The sequence below is a fragment of the Salmo trutta genome, chromosome 20 (genome assembly GCF_901001165.1).
Source record: "Salmo trutta chromosome 20, fSalTru1.1, whole genome shotgun sequence".
Lineage (NCBI taxonomy): Eukaryota > Metazoa > Chordata > Actinopteri > Salmoniformes > Salmonidae > Salmo > Salmo trutta.
Genome location: NC_042976.1, coordinates 53,730,408 through 53,746,424, shown reverse-complemented (window position 1 = coordinate 53,746,424; position 16,017 = coordinate 53,730,408). Strand labels below are relative to the sequence as shown.

Genomic DNA, 16,017 nt, shown 5'->3' with positions numbered 1-16,017 from the left:
ATGGGTATCATCACTCTAAAAGTGGAGGCCATTTTCTCACAGGTGCTGAGGCCCTGACTGGGGCATTGAGGACATGATATTCATTCTGTGTGTGTATGGTCATGGTCATGGCGTGACAGTACCCCCCCAAAGGTGCGGACTCCGGCCGCAAAACCTGAAACCAAATGGGGAGGGTAGGGGGGGTGACTAGTGTTGGTGGTAGCTCCGGTTCAGGTCACCGCCCCCGCCCAGACCCCGGATCCGGCCATGGCACCAGGCTGAACGCTGTGCCTGGACTGGGCATCGGCGCAGAGGAAGGCTCCGGCCTTGCAGCTGTACTGGGTGCCGTAGCTGGACTGGGCACCGGCGCAGAGGAGGGCTCCGGCCATGGAGCTGGGTTGGATGCCGTGCCTGGACTGGGCACCGGCGCGGAGGAAGGCTCCTGCCATGGAGCAGGACTGGACGCCGTGCCTGGACTGGGCACCGGCACAGAGGAAGACTCCGGCCTTGGAGCTGGACTGGACGCCGTGCCTGGACTGGGCACCGGCGCAGAAGAAGACTCCGGCCATGGCACCGGTGCAGGAAGCTCCGGGCTGTGGACCGTCACTGGAAGCTCCGGGCCGTTGACCGTCACTGGAAGCTCCGGGTCGTTGACTGTAACTGGAAGCTCCGGGCCATTGACGGTAACTGGAAGCTCCGGGCCGTTGATCGTCACTGGAAGCTCCGGGACGTTGACCGTCACTGGAAGCTCCGGGGCGTTGACCGTCACTGAAAGCTCCGGGGCGTTGACCGTCACTGGAAGCTCCGAATCGTTGACCGTCACTGAAAGCTCCGGGCCGTTGACCGTCACTGGAAGCTCTGGCCCGTTGACCATCACTGGAAGCTCTGGGCCGTTGACCGTCACTGGAAGCCTAGTGCGTGGAGCCAGTACAGGTGGCACCGGACTGGTGACACGCACTTCAGGGTGAGTGCGGGGAGCTGGCACAGGACGAACCGGACTGGGGAGGCACACTGGAGGCCTGGTGCGTGGAGCCGGCACAGGTGGCACCGGACTGGTGACACGCACTTCAGAGCGAGTGCGGGGAGCTGGCACAGGACGTACCGGACTGGGAAGGCGCACTGGAAGCCTGGTGTGTGGAGCCGGCACAGATGGCACCGGACCAATGACATGCTCTTCAGCACGCCGGCGCTGCAGCCTACTCCTCGCCAACATCATTCTCCGATATCCCTCCTCACATTGCTCCATCGACTCCCAGGCGGGCTCTGGCTCTCTCCTTGGGTCGACCGACCACTTCTCTATCGCCTCCCTGCCAGTCGGTCTCTGGCTCTTCCCTCTGCTCAGCCGCCAGCTCCATGTGCCCCCCCCCCCAAAAGAAAATCTTGCCATTTCTGTGGCCGCGGTCCCCGGCGACGTCGCTGTCCTTCCATGCTCCTTTGCGACTCCCGCCAAGGAAGGGTCTCGTGTCCTCCCATGACTTCCTCCCATGTCCAAAACTCCTTTACCTCGTGCACACGCTGCTTGGTCCTCTTTAGGTGGGATATTCTGTCACGTTTATTGTAAGAGAGGGACCAAGGCGCAGCGTGTGTTGAGATCCACATATTTTTTTAATGTGAAAATTCTTCAACAAAACAAATAACAAGCAACAAAACGTGACTATGTGGTGCAAAAAGCACAAAACCAAACAATATCCCACAAACACAAGTGGGAGAAATGGCTACCTAAATATGATCCCCAATTAGAGGCAACGATTACCAGCTGCCTCTAATTGGGAACCATACAAAACGCCAACATAGAAATATTTAACTAGAACACCCCCTAGTCACGCCCTGACCTACAACACCATAGAGAACACAATATGGATGTGTTTAAATCTTATCAAATCATGTTATACCTTCATTGTAGTGTATTTTGCTTAGTATTGAATACTTCATTAGGTTTCATCAAATGGGTTTAATATCAGCCTGCTGTGTCAGTAAACTGACTACTTTTGCTCCCTTTATTGTTGAGCTACTGTATACAATATGTTTACAGTGAATTTTTTATCAAACATTGGGTTAAGTAGGGCTTTGCTCAAGTCTGCTGTCGTGTATATTGTTATATGCACATTAGACCACTCAATATGCAACTGTTCTAGCCTTAACTACAGAGGTTAGTAGCTCCATTTAGCTAGTGCAGTCTGCACTGTAAAATCTGAAAGTTAAAGTCCCAGTGCAGTCAAAATTCAATTTTTCTGTGTTTTATAAAATATTGTACAACAGCTGATGAAACGTATACTGTAAAAGTGTGAAACAATTTGATCAATGTCATTTTATGTTACTTGCTGGTTGAAAATACAATCTTCACAAGACCTTCTAATCAGAAGGTTTGCATGGGCAGGAGTTTTGGCTTTCCATGGTGACATCACCATGTGGTAAATTGGTTATTGGACCAATTACAAAAAGAGTTCCAAACCTCTCTGCTAGTTCCTCCAGCCAGTGTTTGTACCTTTGTCCATGTTTATATGTCTCACTTCTGTATCTGTTTGTCTATTGGTTTTAAGCTGTATACGTTTGTGAGTGTAGGGTTTCTGGTTGCAAAATCAAAGACCGGGGTCTGCATGAGTTACCCTCACGAGGTCTCTATCCTCATGTTGACCATCAGTGGAGGACTTTCCTCATCTTGGAAGGGTCGGAAGAAACTGTATGCTCTTCAGTCTGCAATGCGCATTTCACCTGGGAGTCCTTTTTGAATTACTTGCCGGTGGAGATGGACTTTCAAACGAGGCTTTGACTCAATGAAGATGTCGTTCCGACCATCTACCTGGACGGCGAGGCCGTAAGTAAAGAGAGCTTCTCAGCTAGCTAGTTAGCAGATCAAATGTCAATTCTAGACTTGCTTCTTCTAGTTAGCTACATCATTACAAGAAATGCTTATGCAAGTAACTAGCTAGTTAGCTAGCTACTGACATTAGCTATTTGACTAGCTAGCTGACTGCTGACTAGCTAGTTGATTAGCTAGCTGTGATAAATGCATGCTATCAAAACATCTTAATGAAGCGAGATCAGTTCAAGTTAGCTAGCTAGCAACCAACTATTTGGTTTAGGGCTTTTCCAAAACTGTAGAATATGTATTTACAGGTTTCTAGAACAAGAGAGATCGGCTGCCAGAAAGACCCGCCGCAGACTTGTGATTTCCTTGTGCAAGCATCCCCACAAAAGAGGAGCAAGGGTGAGTTTCTTTTGTCTTTCTGCCTAATTTACAGCCACCCAGTTCCAGACAAAATGCAAGAGCGTCTATTGCAATACAGCAACACTGGTGTGCATGCCTGAAACTTTATCTCCTTGCATTCCAGTAAAAATGCCAAGAGTGGACTACTCTAGCGATGACTCCAGTTATAACCCTGATGATGACACGCACACCATCTGCAACGGCGAACTGTAAGATGATACTATAGTGAGCTTGTAATGGCAATTTATGGGTGAATGTGTTGTTGTACTGACCCATTTGATCAGTGAACTGCATTGCTGTGCCAAAATACTACATGTAGACTAATGTAGACAGTGGAGAAAGTGTACCTCAACTTTTCTATCACTATTGCAGAGTCCCTGACATACCTGTTCACATGTACATTGTGTACAAAGACTGTCTGCTGCAGCTTTTCCACTGTTGTCCGGTTTGGACCAGAACATGGAACATCACAAAGCAGTTCAAAGGCACCCTGAATTCCATTATCAGATATGCCCTCACTGCGACCACACCAAGACGTGGAAGAGTCAGCCGTATGTGTCCGACAACCCTGCAGGCAACCTCCAACGAACTGCAGCTATTGCTTTCACAGGCTCTTCTTTTGCTCAGACAAACAAGGTAAAGCAATGCATGTTGTAGTGTCACCTAATACCTTTAATGTAAGCACATAATGCTGAACTACTTTTTTATGTGCTTTATTTCTGTTTCAGTTCCTGCGCTAAAAGTGCAGACCATATCTTAATCGACATTTTACAGACATCAGAAAACGGTCCCGCTTCCAACCATATACTAGCAGTGGAAGTCAGAGCTGAGAGTCGTCCAGCAGTATTTCGGGGAACCTTTGGATCTTGGAGGGGATATGACAGCAGACTAGCCAGGCCACTGTGCAAAATTAGGTTCGTAAAATGTATTTGCATGCTTTCCACTTTTGAATTCCATGTAGAGAAAGGCACACATGACTGCATGTCCTACGCATATTTGACCATACGCACGCATATACAAATGTCAACAATTCTCTTGTGTTGGACGGACATTGATCTCAAACTCTAACATCTAACAGGGTCCTACACTATGATCAACTTCAATGTTAACAGAGTGCTTGATGTACAACTTGTAAAGGTGAGCTTTTCATCCATGGAGTACCTTTTTCAGTGCCATGTTGGTAATGGCAATCCTGATTTGGGAGCCTCTGTGCCTAACAAAGATTGAGGGAAACATTGCCAATGATACTGTTAATCTCTTCCACAGAGCAATGAGGTTGGCAATAGTCAGAGAATGGAGAAGGAGGGACTGCTGAGGAGCATTGTTTTTGGAGGAGGCAGATGTCAGCATCGGCTCCATTATCACAGATCAACACTTCTCAATCCAGAAATTCCTGACGGAGGAGATGCCTGACATTAAGCACTACTACGATGGGTGCCATGTGGCTAAATGTATGTAGTTGTTCAATTTTCATGTTTCAGTAAGTGTGGGTATGAGGGGGGGACTGCACAGGCAACAAGTATGTGTAATACTCTGTTATTTTGCGTCTATCCAGCTGTGTGGAAAAACTTGATGCCCTTGGAGAGAAACTGTGAGACGGTTACTGACTGGCGGAGGTCAATGTGAATGTTAAACATACTTGTGATGTTCAATTACATGTCTGACATGTTGTCTTACAGACTTCTTGCATCCATTCACTACAACGAGAATGCAGACAAGCCTCAGGTAACCACTGCAGCCGGAGAACCCAGGTTCATGATTCGGTTCCCTAAGTGGAAGAAAGGAGGCTATTCTATCCAAATTTATGGTAAGTTATTCCCCCCATTGCTTTAGCAATAGTTATTACTCAAATGTTATACCTGCCTGTATATGTAATTTATTTTTCAAAGCTATGTCCACAAACTCCTGGAGCTACTGTTCCAGAATGTAGTGGGAGATCCAGGGTCATACCAACAGCTGCTGGAAAGAGTGGCTATCACAGCCCCCCCTCTGCTTTGAATACGATCGAGAAGAGTGACACCGTGGCCATACACTAGTCTTGCTTTGCCTCTCTGGAGAATGCTTGAGTATGTATCGGTCTAGAAGTTAAACATTGATCTATGATAGTTATAACAACTGTTTGTATATAGCCATGACAGACAGGTATCACTTTTCAACTGTTTACCACACTTTACATCTACCTCGGTCTGTCGCGTCTGCTACAGGAACACTGCGCTGTGTGATGACCGGAGACTGGATGAGAAAGCAGTTGCAGCCGTCAACACAGTAAATGTGTTCTACCACGGCACACTGAAGCACTGTGCCCAGAGTGCAGTCTACACATTCATTCAAGTATAGTGAAGGTAAGTCATGGAATCCTATCACTAGGGTATGTTGATGTTGGATTTGGAGCCATGACAGACGGGACTGAATCATATCAACACATAATTTCTGCCATAAATCTCCCACTGACATCACAGCATGATTTGAGCAAAAGTCAAAGCACATAAATCTCAAGCTAGGATTCCACCTACACTCTTAGAAAAAAGGTGCTATCTAGAACCTAAAAGGGTTCTTCGGCTGTCCCCATAGGAGAACCATTTGAAGAACCCTTGTTGATTCCAGGTAGAACCCTTTTGGATCCAAGTAGAACCGTTTTGGATTCTATGTAGAATCCTATCCACAGAGGGTTCTACATGGAATCCAAAATGGTTCTACATGGAACCAAAAAGTGTTTTACCTGGAACCAAAAAGTGTTATCCTATGGGTACAGCAGAAGAACCCTTTTGGAACACTTTTTTCTAAAAGTGTACAATATTTTCAATTAACTAACTCTACTTTTTTGTCATATGTTTTACAGGACTGCTGTGCTGCATGAGATCAGATGGACAGATGTTGAGGCAGTGGTTATATTGCAATAAAGAAGTGGAATAAAATGTATTCCAATCTACAAAAAGCCTACAGGTGTATTCAACTCCACTATTATTTTGCTCCGAGTTAGATTTCCCAATTGACTTCGAGTTAATTGATATTGCAGTTACTATAGGGATGTCCAGTCCCCCTATGATTAGAACCCTGCCTGTGCTCTAACACAGCATACTTTTCATTTACCTACCCATGTATTTCAGCATCCATGTCCCCTGTTCTTGACTGTAAGCACAGGATACGGCATGTAGGCCATATGGGTTGAGCCATACAGGGAAAAACCTGGGGGGTCAGTAGCATGCCACCAACACATGTTAATGCACTTGGCCCATCACCTGTACAGTGCATACATACAATCCTATTCAATTCCTAATTTCAAATTTTATGGTATACACATTCTGCTGCTGGGCCACCAGTGCTATGACTTTATAGAACACTAGTTAGCCAACTAATACTGTTGTGTAGTTGCATGAACTGTGTGCTCAAAGATTATGATAACTAACCCTGTACACTATCATCTGCGTTGTGTGATGGTAGCTATATCATTGAAAATAGGTTTATTGTGTGAACAGCAAAGAGCTCATAACAACCACTATACAGTATGTAATGTCTCTCAGTCATTTTACTTGTATGATTGATGACTGTGTATTGAGTATGAAACGCAATCAGAAACATTAGCTTCCTCCTCTACCTCTCTGCAGCACAGATTCTCACTGGCAGTGGATACAAGAACACCCATTTGGAGATAACATTAGATGGCAAAGTTTTCCCTAAATGCTTATGACAAACTATTTCCAGAACCAGCCATAGCCAGTGTTATGGCTGAAGATGGAATGTGTTGTTGTTTATCGTTGCCTAGATACAAGGTCATCACTAGAGAATCATGGGTAGGTCACATTCATTTGGAGGTATCTGAGTGTACCGGTACAAGTAGCATGTTAGGCTGTATGCTAACTAGCTATATGTGAATAAATCACCAGACATCACAAGTAATGTTACAACGTGTGCTTATCTTTATACACATCAACATGGTAGAGGGTTAGCTATGGCATAAGGACTCAAAAGCATTGATCCCCTTGTCTTTGTCGAAAATAACAGATAACATTACTAGCTATAATCTAGCTAGATAACATTAGCTAGCATGCTAGCTAGCTGTCAGTGTCAGTGCCCTCCCTTCCCTATTTGTTGTTGTTTCACTCCACTACGTGGAATTCACAACAACGATGTGTGTGCACACCCCCAATTCATGCCTATCTATTAGTAGCCTTGTGCGGATAAAATCAAATCAAATGAAACTTTATTTGTCACATGCGCCGAATACAAGTTGTAGACCTTACCGTGAAATGCTTACTTATAAGCCCTTAACCAACAGTGCAGTTCAAGAAGAGTTAAGAAAATATTTACCAATAAAGTAAAGTAAAAAATTATAAAAGGTAACACAATAAAATAACAATAACGAGGCTAAATACAGGGGGTACCGGTACCGAGTCAGGGTCCGGGGGTACAGGTTAGTTGAGGTAATTTGTACATGCAAGTAGGGGTGAAGTGACTATGCATAGATATTAAACAGCGAGTGGCAGCAGTGAACAAAACAAATGGAGGCTGGGGTGCCAATGTAAATAGTCCGGTGGCCATTTGATTAATTGTTCAGCAGTCTTATGGCTTGGGGGTAGAAGCTGTTAATAAGGAGCCTTTTGGTCCTAGACTTGGCACTCTGGTACCGCTTGCCGTGCGGTAGCAGAGAAAACTTTGGTGATTGGAGTCTTTGACAATTTTATTGGCTTTCCTCTGACACCTTCTATATAGGTCCTGGATGGCAGGAAACTTGGCCCCAGTGATGTACTGGGCCGTACACATTACCCTCTGTAGCGCCTTACGGTCAGATGCCAAGCAGTTGCCATACCAGGCAGTGATGCAACCAGTCAGGATGCTCTCGATAGTGCAGCTGTAGAACTTTTTGAGGATCTGCGGACCCATGCCAAATCTTTTCAACGAGGAGACAAGGAACTGAAATTGAGATTCTCCCCTATTGTCACATCTGTCAGAAGGATTGGACCAAAGCGCAGCGTGTTGAGTGCTCATCTTCTTTTATTATCGTAATAAAGTGAACACTTAAACAAAAATAACAAACCAACAAGCAACAGTCCCGTAAGGCACACAGGCTATACAGAAAACAACCACCCACAACCCACAGGAAAAAACAGGCTGCCTAAGTATGGCTTCCAATCAGAGACAACTAACAACACCTGCCTCTGATTGGAAACCATACTCGGCCACACAAAGAAAAACGAACATAGAAAATTAAAACTAGAACATATCACAAGAACATATCCCCTGGAAACAAACCCCAAAACACACAAAAACAACACCCCCCTGCCACGCCCTGACCAACTACAATGACAAATTACCCTTTTTACTGGTCAGGACGTGACAGTACACCCCCCCAAAGGTGCAGACCCCGACTGCACCTCAAAACAAAAAACCCCACAACAACAACCCCAAACCTAATGGGAGGGAAGGGAGGGTGGCCACCGTCAACGACGGTTCCTGAGCTACACCCCCACTTCGCCAATCCTCCCACTACGGAGGTGGCTCCGGGCGTAGCTCCCATTCTGCCCTGTCGACCCCCGCTGGAGGCTCTGGGCTGTCGACCCCCGCTGGAGGCTCTGGGCTGTAGACCGTTGCTGAAGGCTCTTGGCTGCAGACCACCGCTGGAGCCTCCGGGCTGAGAAGGGTCACTGGAGGCTCCGGACTGAAGCGCGTCACTGGAGGCTCCGGACTGAAGAGCGTCTCTGTTGGTTCTGGACTGGGGACCTTCGCTGCAGTCTCCGTGCCATGGATCATCACTACTGGTTCTGTGTCATGGATAATCACTGGAGGCTTTGTGCAATGGATCATCACTGGAGGCTCCGGGCCATGGATTATCACTGGGGGCTTCGTGCCATGGATCATCCCTACAAGCTCCGGGCCATGGATCATCACTGGAGGCTTCGTGCCTTGGATTAACACTACAGGCTCCAGGCCATGGATCATCACTGGAGGCTTCATGCCATGGATTATCGCTGGAGACGTCAGACCATTGACCATCACTAGAGGCTTCCTACGGGGCGCTGGATCTGGTCTCACCAGACTGGGGAGATGCATTGCAGACCGCGTGCTCAAAGCAGGCACCAGCCTTACCGGGCTATGGTGGCGCACTGGAGGAAGTGTACGCGGAGCAGGCACAGGGTACACTGGGTCTTGGAGACGCACTGGAGGTCTGGAGCGCACGGCCTGCACAACCCGTCCTGCCTGGATGGTCACTGTAGCCCGGCACGGGCGGAGCGCTGGCACAGGGCGAACTGGGCTTGCTGGGAAATGAGGGCTGCCGTGCGTAGAGCAGGCGCAGGATAAACTGGGCCGAGGAGACGCACTGGCGGCCAGATGCGCTGAGGAGGCACACTCCTTCCTGGCTGAGTGCCAACTCTAGCACGGTAACGCTGCGGAGCCTGTGCTGACCGCACCGGACTGTGCGTGCGGATGGGCGAGATAGTGTGCATCACCCCGTAATGCATCGCTCGCCTCTCTACACGCCTGCTCAGTCGTGCAGTACCTCCCTCCGGAATCTCACGTCAAGCTCCGTGCTTGACTCCATTCTTGGCTCCTGTTTGCTCCACGGCTCTCTCCTGTACGCCCGAGAAGTTAAGTCAGGGCTCCCCCTGACCTAGCCAAACTCCCCGTATGCCCCCCTCAAAACATTTTTTGGGGCTGCCTCTCAGTCTTGCCTTTCGGTGCATATAACGCCTCGTAGTATCGTCATTCCTCTGTCGCTGCTTGGCTCTCCTCCCTCGGACAACGATACTCCCCAGCCTGCCTCCATGGTCCTTCACCATCCAGGATTTCCTCCCAGGTCCAGGACTCCAGATAACTCTCCTGTTGCTCCCTTCCACGCTGCTTGGTCCTTCGTCGGTGGGTGGTTCTGTCACATCTGTCAGAAGGATTGGACCAAAGCGCAGCATGTTGAGTGCTCATCTTCTTTTATTAACGTAGTAAAGTGAACACAAACAAAAATAACAAACCGACAATCAACAGTCCCGTAAGGCACACAGGCTATACAGAAAACAACCACCCACAACCCACAAGATAAAACAGGCTGCCTAAGTATGGCTTCCAATCAGAGACAACTAACGACACCTGCCTCTGAATGGAAACCATACTCGGCCACACAAAGAAAAACGAACATAGAAAATGAAAACTAGAACATATCCCCTGGAAACAAACCCCAAAACACACAAAAACAACACCCCCTGCCACGCGCTGACCAACTACAATGACAAATGACAATTTTTACTGGTCAGGACGTGACACCGATGTTCTCCTCCCTATACAGTAGGCACTCAGAAAAATATAGATTTAGGAATTCACTTAATTTTCTGTTCCTACTTCAAACCAAATACTCTTGAAAACTTTATCTTTAGTACTTTTTTCAAGTCTCATGTGGAAAAAAAGAAAAAGAAAACTCCAGCCTTAAGCTACACTGAACAGATATAGCGGTTAGGGGTGGGTTAATTGGGAATGAGCAAAATAATGAACAGTAACCAGACTGACAAGAAACCTACCTGTGTGTTTAAAAAAAATACTAAGACTTCCTCATGCACCAACACAGGAAGAGCACAGAGAATAGTGTGGACATCATGTAGTTCCTAAAAGGATGGTAACACTTTTCTTGACACCCAGCATCACAACATGTTATGATGCTGGGTGTCAAGTAAAGTGTTACCATACTGGTAATCAATCATACATTTATTTTATATCATAGGCTTACTAATCTAACCTGGTACATCAACAGTATGTGATTGGTTTAAATTGTTAAAATATCTACCAGAGAAACATTTGTATATGTTGCCTAAAATCACTTGTGATAGGTGCTGGACTTGATTTAATTTGCCTGGAACAATGGAACCAATGGACTAGTCACAAAAGGGCAAACTATTGCAGTCTTTCAAATACTCTTATTAAACTTTCAATGTTTACAAGTAGTTGATCTTTGCGTTAGACCCAGATCTGATTCCAGCGTTATGTGCAGTGCCATAAAGATCCTCCGTCTTAACTGTAGCCTAGATCATGACACCTCAGAATGTCAACCAAAGCATCATCGATCCTTCCAGTATTCGATGCCCTCTGTCATCAAGGTCATCAAACTCTACATACGCCTACATTTGGAAATTATAGAGAGCAAAGGAGAGTAGTTAACAGTGTTATCACAAGTTTGGCAACACAGTACCATAATTGAATTCAGTATAACTAACACATGTTATATTTGTGAGAAAATAAACAACAGCTGTGAAATTTTACCTGCGACTCCATGCACAGAGCAGGCCAGAGATCCTTTACAGTTGAGTTGTAGGTGACTATGTCCTGCAGGGCTAATGAGGTCTGCATCAAGGCTATACTTAAGCTACTCCTGGTAGTGTTGAAACTAGGACAGAGTTAACACTACATGTATGTGTCTGTAGTTTGAAAAATGATTGTGCACATAGATGATAGGGATAAGCCATCATGTATTGGTGTCTGTTTGCCAATGTCTTCTTGAAGTTCTGAGTGTCATGGGGAGAATCTCAATTGCATTTCCTTGATTACTTGAGTCCTTTCTCCTCGCTTCCGTCTCAAAACTCATTGGTTTAGAAGCTCAGAAGGAAGAGACCTCTTACCTTCTCGTCCAATGGGTTTTGAGAAGGTAAGAGGAGAGAGGGCGTGAAGAATCAAGGAAATGCAATTGAGATTTTCCCCTGTACAACTCTTTTTTAAAAAGCAATGTCACAACAGGGCATTATTTTGTGCATCTCAGATATTTAATCCAAAGTTTACCTTTAATTGTTATCCTGAAGTCTACTCTACAACATCCTTCAGTCAGGCCTGTATAGAGAAAGTATCAATATAATGAGTATTACTAGTCTTAATATAGACTTAAATGGTAACTAGTCTACATCTCAACATATGTTATTACTGTTCAGACGGACTTAATTTGACAAAACAAGATTGATCATTTTAGTTTAACATCTATGGGCTAGGTGGGACGCTTGCGTCCCACCTACGTAACAGCCAGTGTAATCCTGTGGCGTGATATTCAAATACCTTAGAAATGCTATTACTTCAATTTCTCAAACATATGACTATTTTACAACATTTTAAAGACAAGACTCTCGTTAATCTAACCACACTATGTCAGCAGAGTACACAGCCAGAAATAATCAGACACCCATTTTTCAAGCTAGCGTATAATGTCACATAAACCCAAACCACAGCTAAATGCAGCACTAACCTTTGATGATCTTCATCAGATGACACACCTAGGACATTATGTTATACAATACATGCATGTTTTGTTCAATCAAGTTCATATTTATATCAAAAACCAGCTTTTTACATTAGCATGTGACTAGCATGTGACTAGCATTCCCACCGAACACTTCCGGTGAATTTACTAAATTACTAGGATAAACGTTCACAAAAAACATAACAATTATTTTAAGAATTATAGATACAGAACTCCTATATGCACTCGCTATGTCCGATTTTAAAATAGCTTTTCGGTGAATGCACATTTTGCAATATTCTAAGTAGGTAGCCCGGCATCACAGGGCTAGCTATTTAGACACCCAGCAAGTTTAGCACTCACCAAAGTCATATTTACTATTAGAAAAATGTTATTACCTTTGCTGTTCTTCGTCAGAATGCACTCCCAGGACTTCTACTTCAATAACAAATGTTGGTTTGGTCCCAAATAATCCATAGTTATATCCAAATAGCGGCGTTTTGTTCGTGCGTTCAAGACACTATCCGAAGGGTAAATAAGGGTCACGCGCCCGACACGTTTTGTGACAAAAAAATTCTAAATATTCCATTACCGTACTTCGAAGCATGTCAACCGCTGTTTAAAATCCATTTTTATGCCATTTTTCTCGTAAAAAAAGCGATAATATTCCGACCGGGAGTGGTGGTTTTCGTTCAAAGAGAGAGAAAGTAAACATGGAGTCGACCCGGGCACGCGTGCCTTGTCCCATTGTCCTCAGATCGACCACTATCAAAATGCGTTACTGTTTTTCAGCCATGGGCTGCAAAGCCACGATTCAGCTTTCTTGCACCTTCTGAGAGCCTATGGGAGCGTTAGAAAATGTCACGTCATGCCAGAGATCCCCTGTTTTTGTTAGAGATGATCAATAAGGCCATGAAATGGTCAGAGAGAGCGCTTCCTGTTTGGAATCTTCTCAGGTTTTGGCCTGCCAAATGAGTTCTGTTATACTCACAGACACCATTCAAACAGTTTTAGAAACTTTATGGTGGTTTCTATCCAAATCAAACAATTATATGCATATTCTAGTTACTGGGCAGGAGTAGTAACCAGATTAAATCGGGTACGTTTTTTATCCGGCCGTGCAAATACTGCCCCCTAGCCCCAACAGGTTAACATTTCATACCCAAGCAAAAGTCCACTTTAGAAAATAAGCATATTTTTATCAGATCATCCATTTCAGAATATTTTTTTTAATTGAATGTTTTTACCTTTCTCAAAGCAAATTAAATGATCTTACTGTAATGCTGGCAGTAATACACTAACACTGTAGGACTGAAGTTAAAAATGTGACCAACCGGCTCAATTCTGTATTATATAGCAAAATTTGAAATTGTGTTTTTTACATTGGATAAAAGTAGACTCAGAGCTAGAAAATGGTATATCGTACACTACAGTTGAGGAACAATGATGAGAAAGTAATTCTGATTTGAAAGTTGATAAACTTGTAACTCCACTTTTGAGAAAATGTCCCTTGAATGTTTTTTGGTACCTACTGGAGAGCTCCTCTTTGTCTACACTCATTCAGCATTGTTCACACGCTCTTAAGCCTTAGCCCCATCCATCTCTTTAATAATTCACATCTGAGGCCATGTGCTAAACAGAGTGAGTACGGTAGTGTACTAAACAGCCAAAGACTAAAGGCTGGTCTTATACTACGTCTATTGACATGTCTGTAGACAGTTGTCTCAGTGACATCATGAACATTCTATTGTTGTCCGACATCAATTTTGTCATTGTTGTTATAAAAAAGTACAAACACAAAAACGACAGGCTGCATGACATCAGCAGCCTGGTGGTCTAAGATAGCATAACTGGTGTATGTAAACACCAACAAACCCATCTGTTTAAAAATGAATTTAGTATATGTCAACGTAGCAAACCAGGCAACTAAAAGCAACTTTCTAAACAATGTTTTGGTTTGTTTCTAGCTTGTTACCTAGCTAGCTAATGTTAAGTTAGCTGGCTAGCCAGTTCAAATAATGACCATATCATATAGCTGACAATGTCTTAACTTTAGCTAATTTGCATTCTTTATTACAGGAAACAACAAGATCTTTATTTACAAGTTATTACGAGCTAATTACAGAAAATAGCTTACGGTTGTGAGTTTGACGGAATAAAAGCATAGCATTCTACCAGAGAATATTAGAACTTGGACACTTTCTTGTTGGCCTAACTTTATATCCTAATTTGACTTTGGTGCAGGTCATGTTGTTCTTCAGAGAACATCTCTGGTAAATACACACTATATCAAATGAAATCTAAGTTTATTTGTCACATGCATAGGATATAGAATGTATAAACGGTGCAGTGAAATGGTTACTTGCATAGCCTTTTGTTTATACATGTAGCTGGATAGCTAGCTAGCTAAACAATTAGCCATAATCCAAACTCATAATGTTACTACCCTGCATGAATCTGCAGGTAGATAAAGCTAACCAACTAGGTTCATTGTTAGCCAGCTAGCAATGCAAATGACTCTGAGAGAATAATATTACTACACAGATCATACACGCAACGTTAGCTATCGAGCCAGCCAGCTAACATTCGCTATCTAGCTAACAGTATGCTTTAACTTGCAATAAAACCAACTTTCTGCCAAAATTAGAATATCTGAATATGTAGCTTACTAGACTCTCTTACCTGTATACATGGATGAACGCTTCTCCTGCTCTGTCACGAATGCCATGGTTGACCTTAGTTTGAAGAAGTAATCTGGAGACAGGCGTTTTATACAACAGCCTTCTGTGTGATTCTTTATCGACTCCCTCCGCATATTTGCAATCAAACGCTAGCATTTTCTCCATCTCCTTAGCTATCATACTCTGCTTACACCAGAAATTCCACTTATTTCAAAACTCCATCCTACAGATAGTGGAGAGCATTAGCAACACTTTGATAGGCTGTTTACAATAAGTTCATTACCCTATGTGAATGCAGTCGTACACACAGCCCTTTTACCAAATAATGCAAACTAAATGATGAAAGTAGTAGCCTAGATATTCATGCATGCAAAAAAAATTACTGAATAGCAGTTTGGCTTAGAATACCAACAGAACTGCTAATGCCAACGAAAGAATGCGAAGAGAACAAAAGAGCGGTACCAAGTAGGTCCAGTAAATAAAATATCAGATCGATAAAGGCCTGGCAAAATCTATATTTAAGCTAGTTAAATTAACACTAAAGAAATGCAGTAAACAAAAGATGAATAGAGATCCAAATAACCAAAACATAGCCTAAAGCCTATTACAGTGAGATGCATCCATGCACAGCTGTCTTGCCAAACGAATAGGCTTCAAATATGGAAAGCCATGCTGCTCATGAGTACAGCAACACAAACTCATGAGTGGCACAATACACTTCTGTGGATCAAATTCGACTTACAAAATCAAGCAATTCCAGCCTATCACAAACATGTTTCCAATATGTACAGTTCCAATTACAACCACGAAAATCAATAGGCTACCAAGAAAATCATAGTAGAATGTATCTTTTTCTAATGTAGGATTCTAGGCTAACCTGGGCCGGCTCCTCTGTTCCAAGATCGCCAGGAACAGTAGGAGGTGGAGGGGGCTGTGGAGCCATTATCCTT

The 16,017-nt window shown here is 44.1% G+C and overlaps 1 protein-coding gene across 1 annotated transcript in view; it reads left to right on the top strand.

The window, feature by feature from the left end:
- Nucleotides 1-16,017, top strand: part of LOC115156240 (Krueppel-like factor 12) — a 187,399-nt gene that overhangs the window by 45,447 nt on the left and 125,935 nt on the right. Inside the window, exons 2-11 of the mRNA XM_029703679.1 lie at nt 2,621-3,187; nt 3,312-3,396; nt 3,560-3,823; nt 3,916-4,101; nt 4,266-4,324; nt 4,454-4,638; nt 4,867-5,253; nt 5,392-5,529; nt 6,027-6,130; nt 6,295-6,978. Of these exons, the coding sequence (XP_029559539.1) occupies nt 6,920-6,978 (59 nt within the window). The 5' untranslated portion in view covers nt 2,621-3,187; nt 3,312-3,396; nt 3,560-3,823; ... (5 more) ...; nt 6,027-6,130; nt 6,295-6,919. The remainder of the gene's footprint in view (nt 1-2,620; nt 3,188-3,311; nt 3,397-3,559; nt 3,824-3,915; nt 4,102-4,265; nt 4,325-4,453; nt 4,639-4,866; nt 5,254-5,391; nt 5,530-6,026; nt 6,131-6,294; nt 6,979-16,017) is intronic.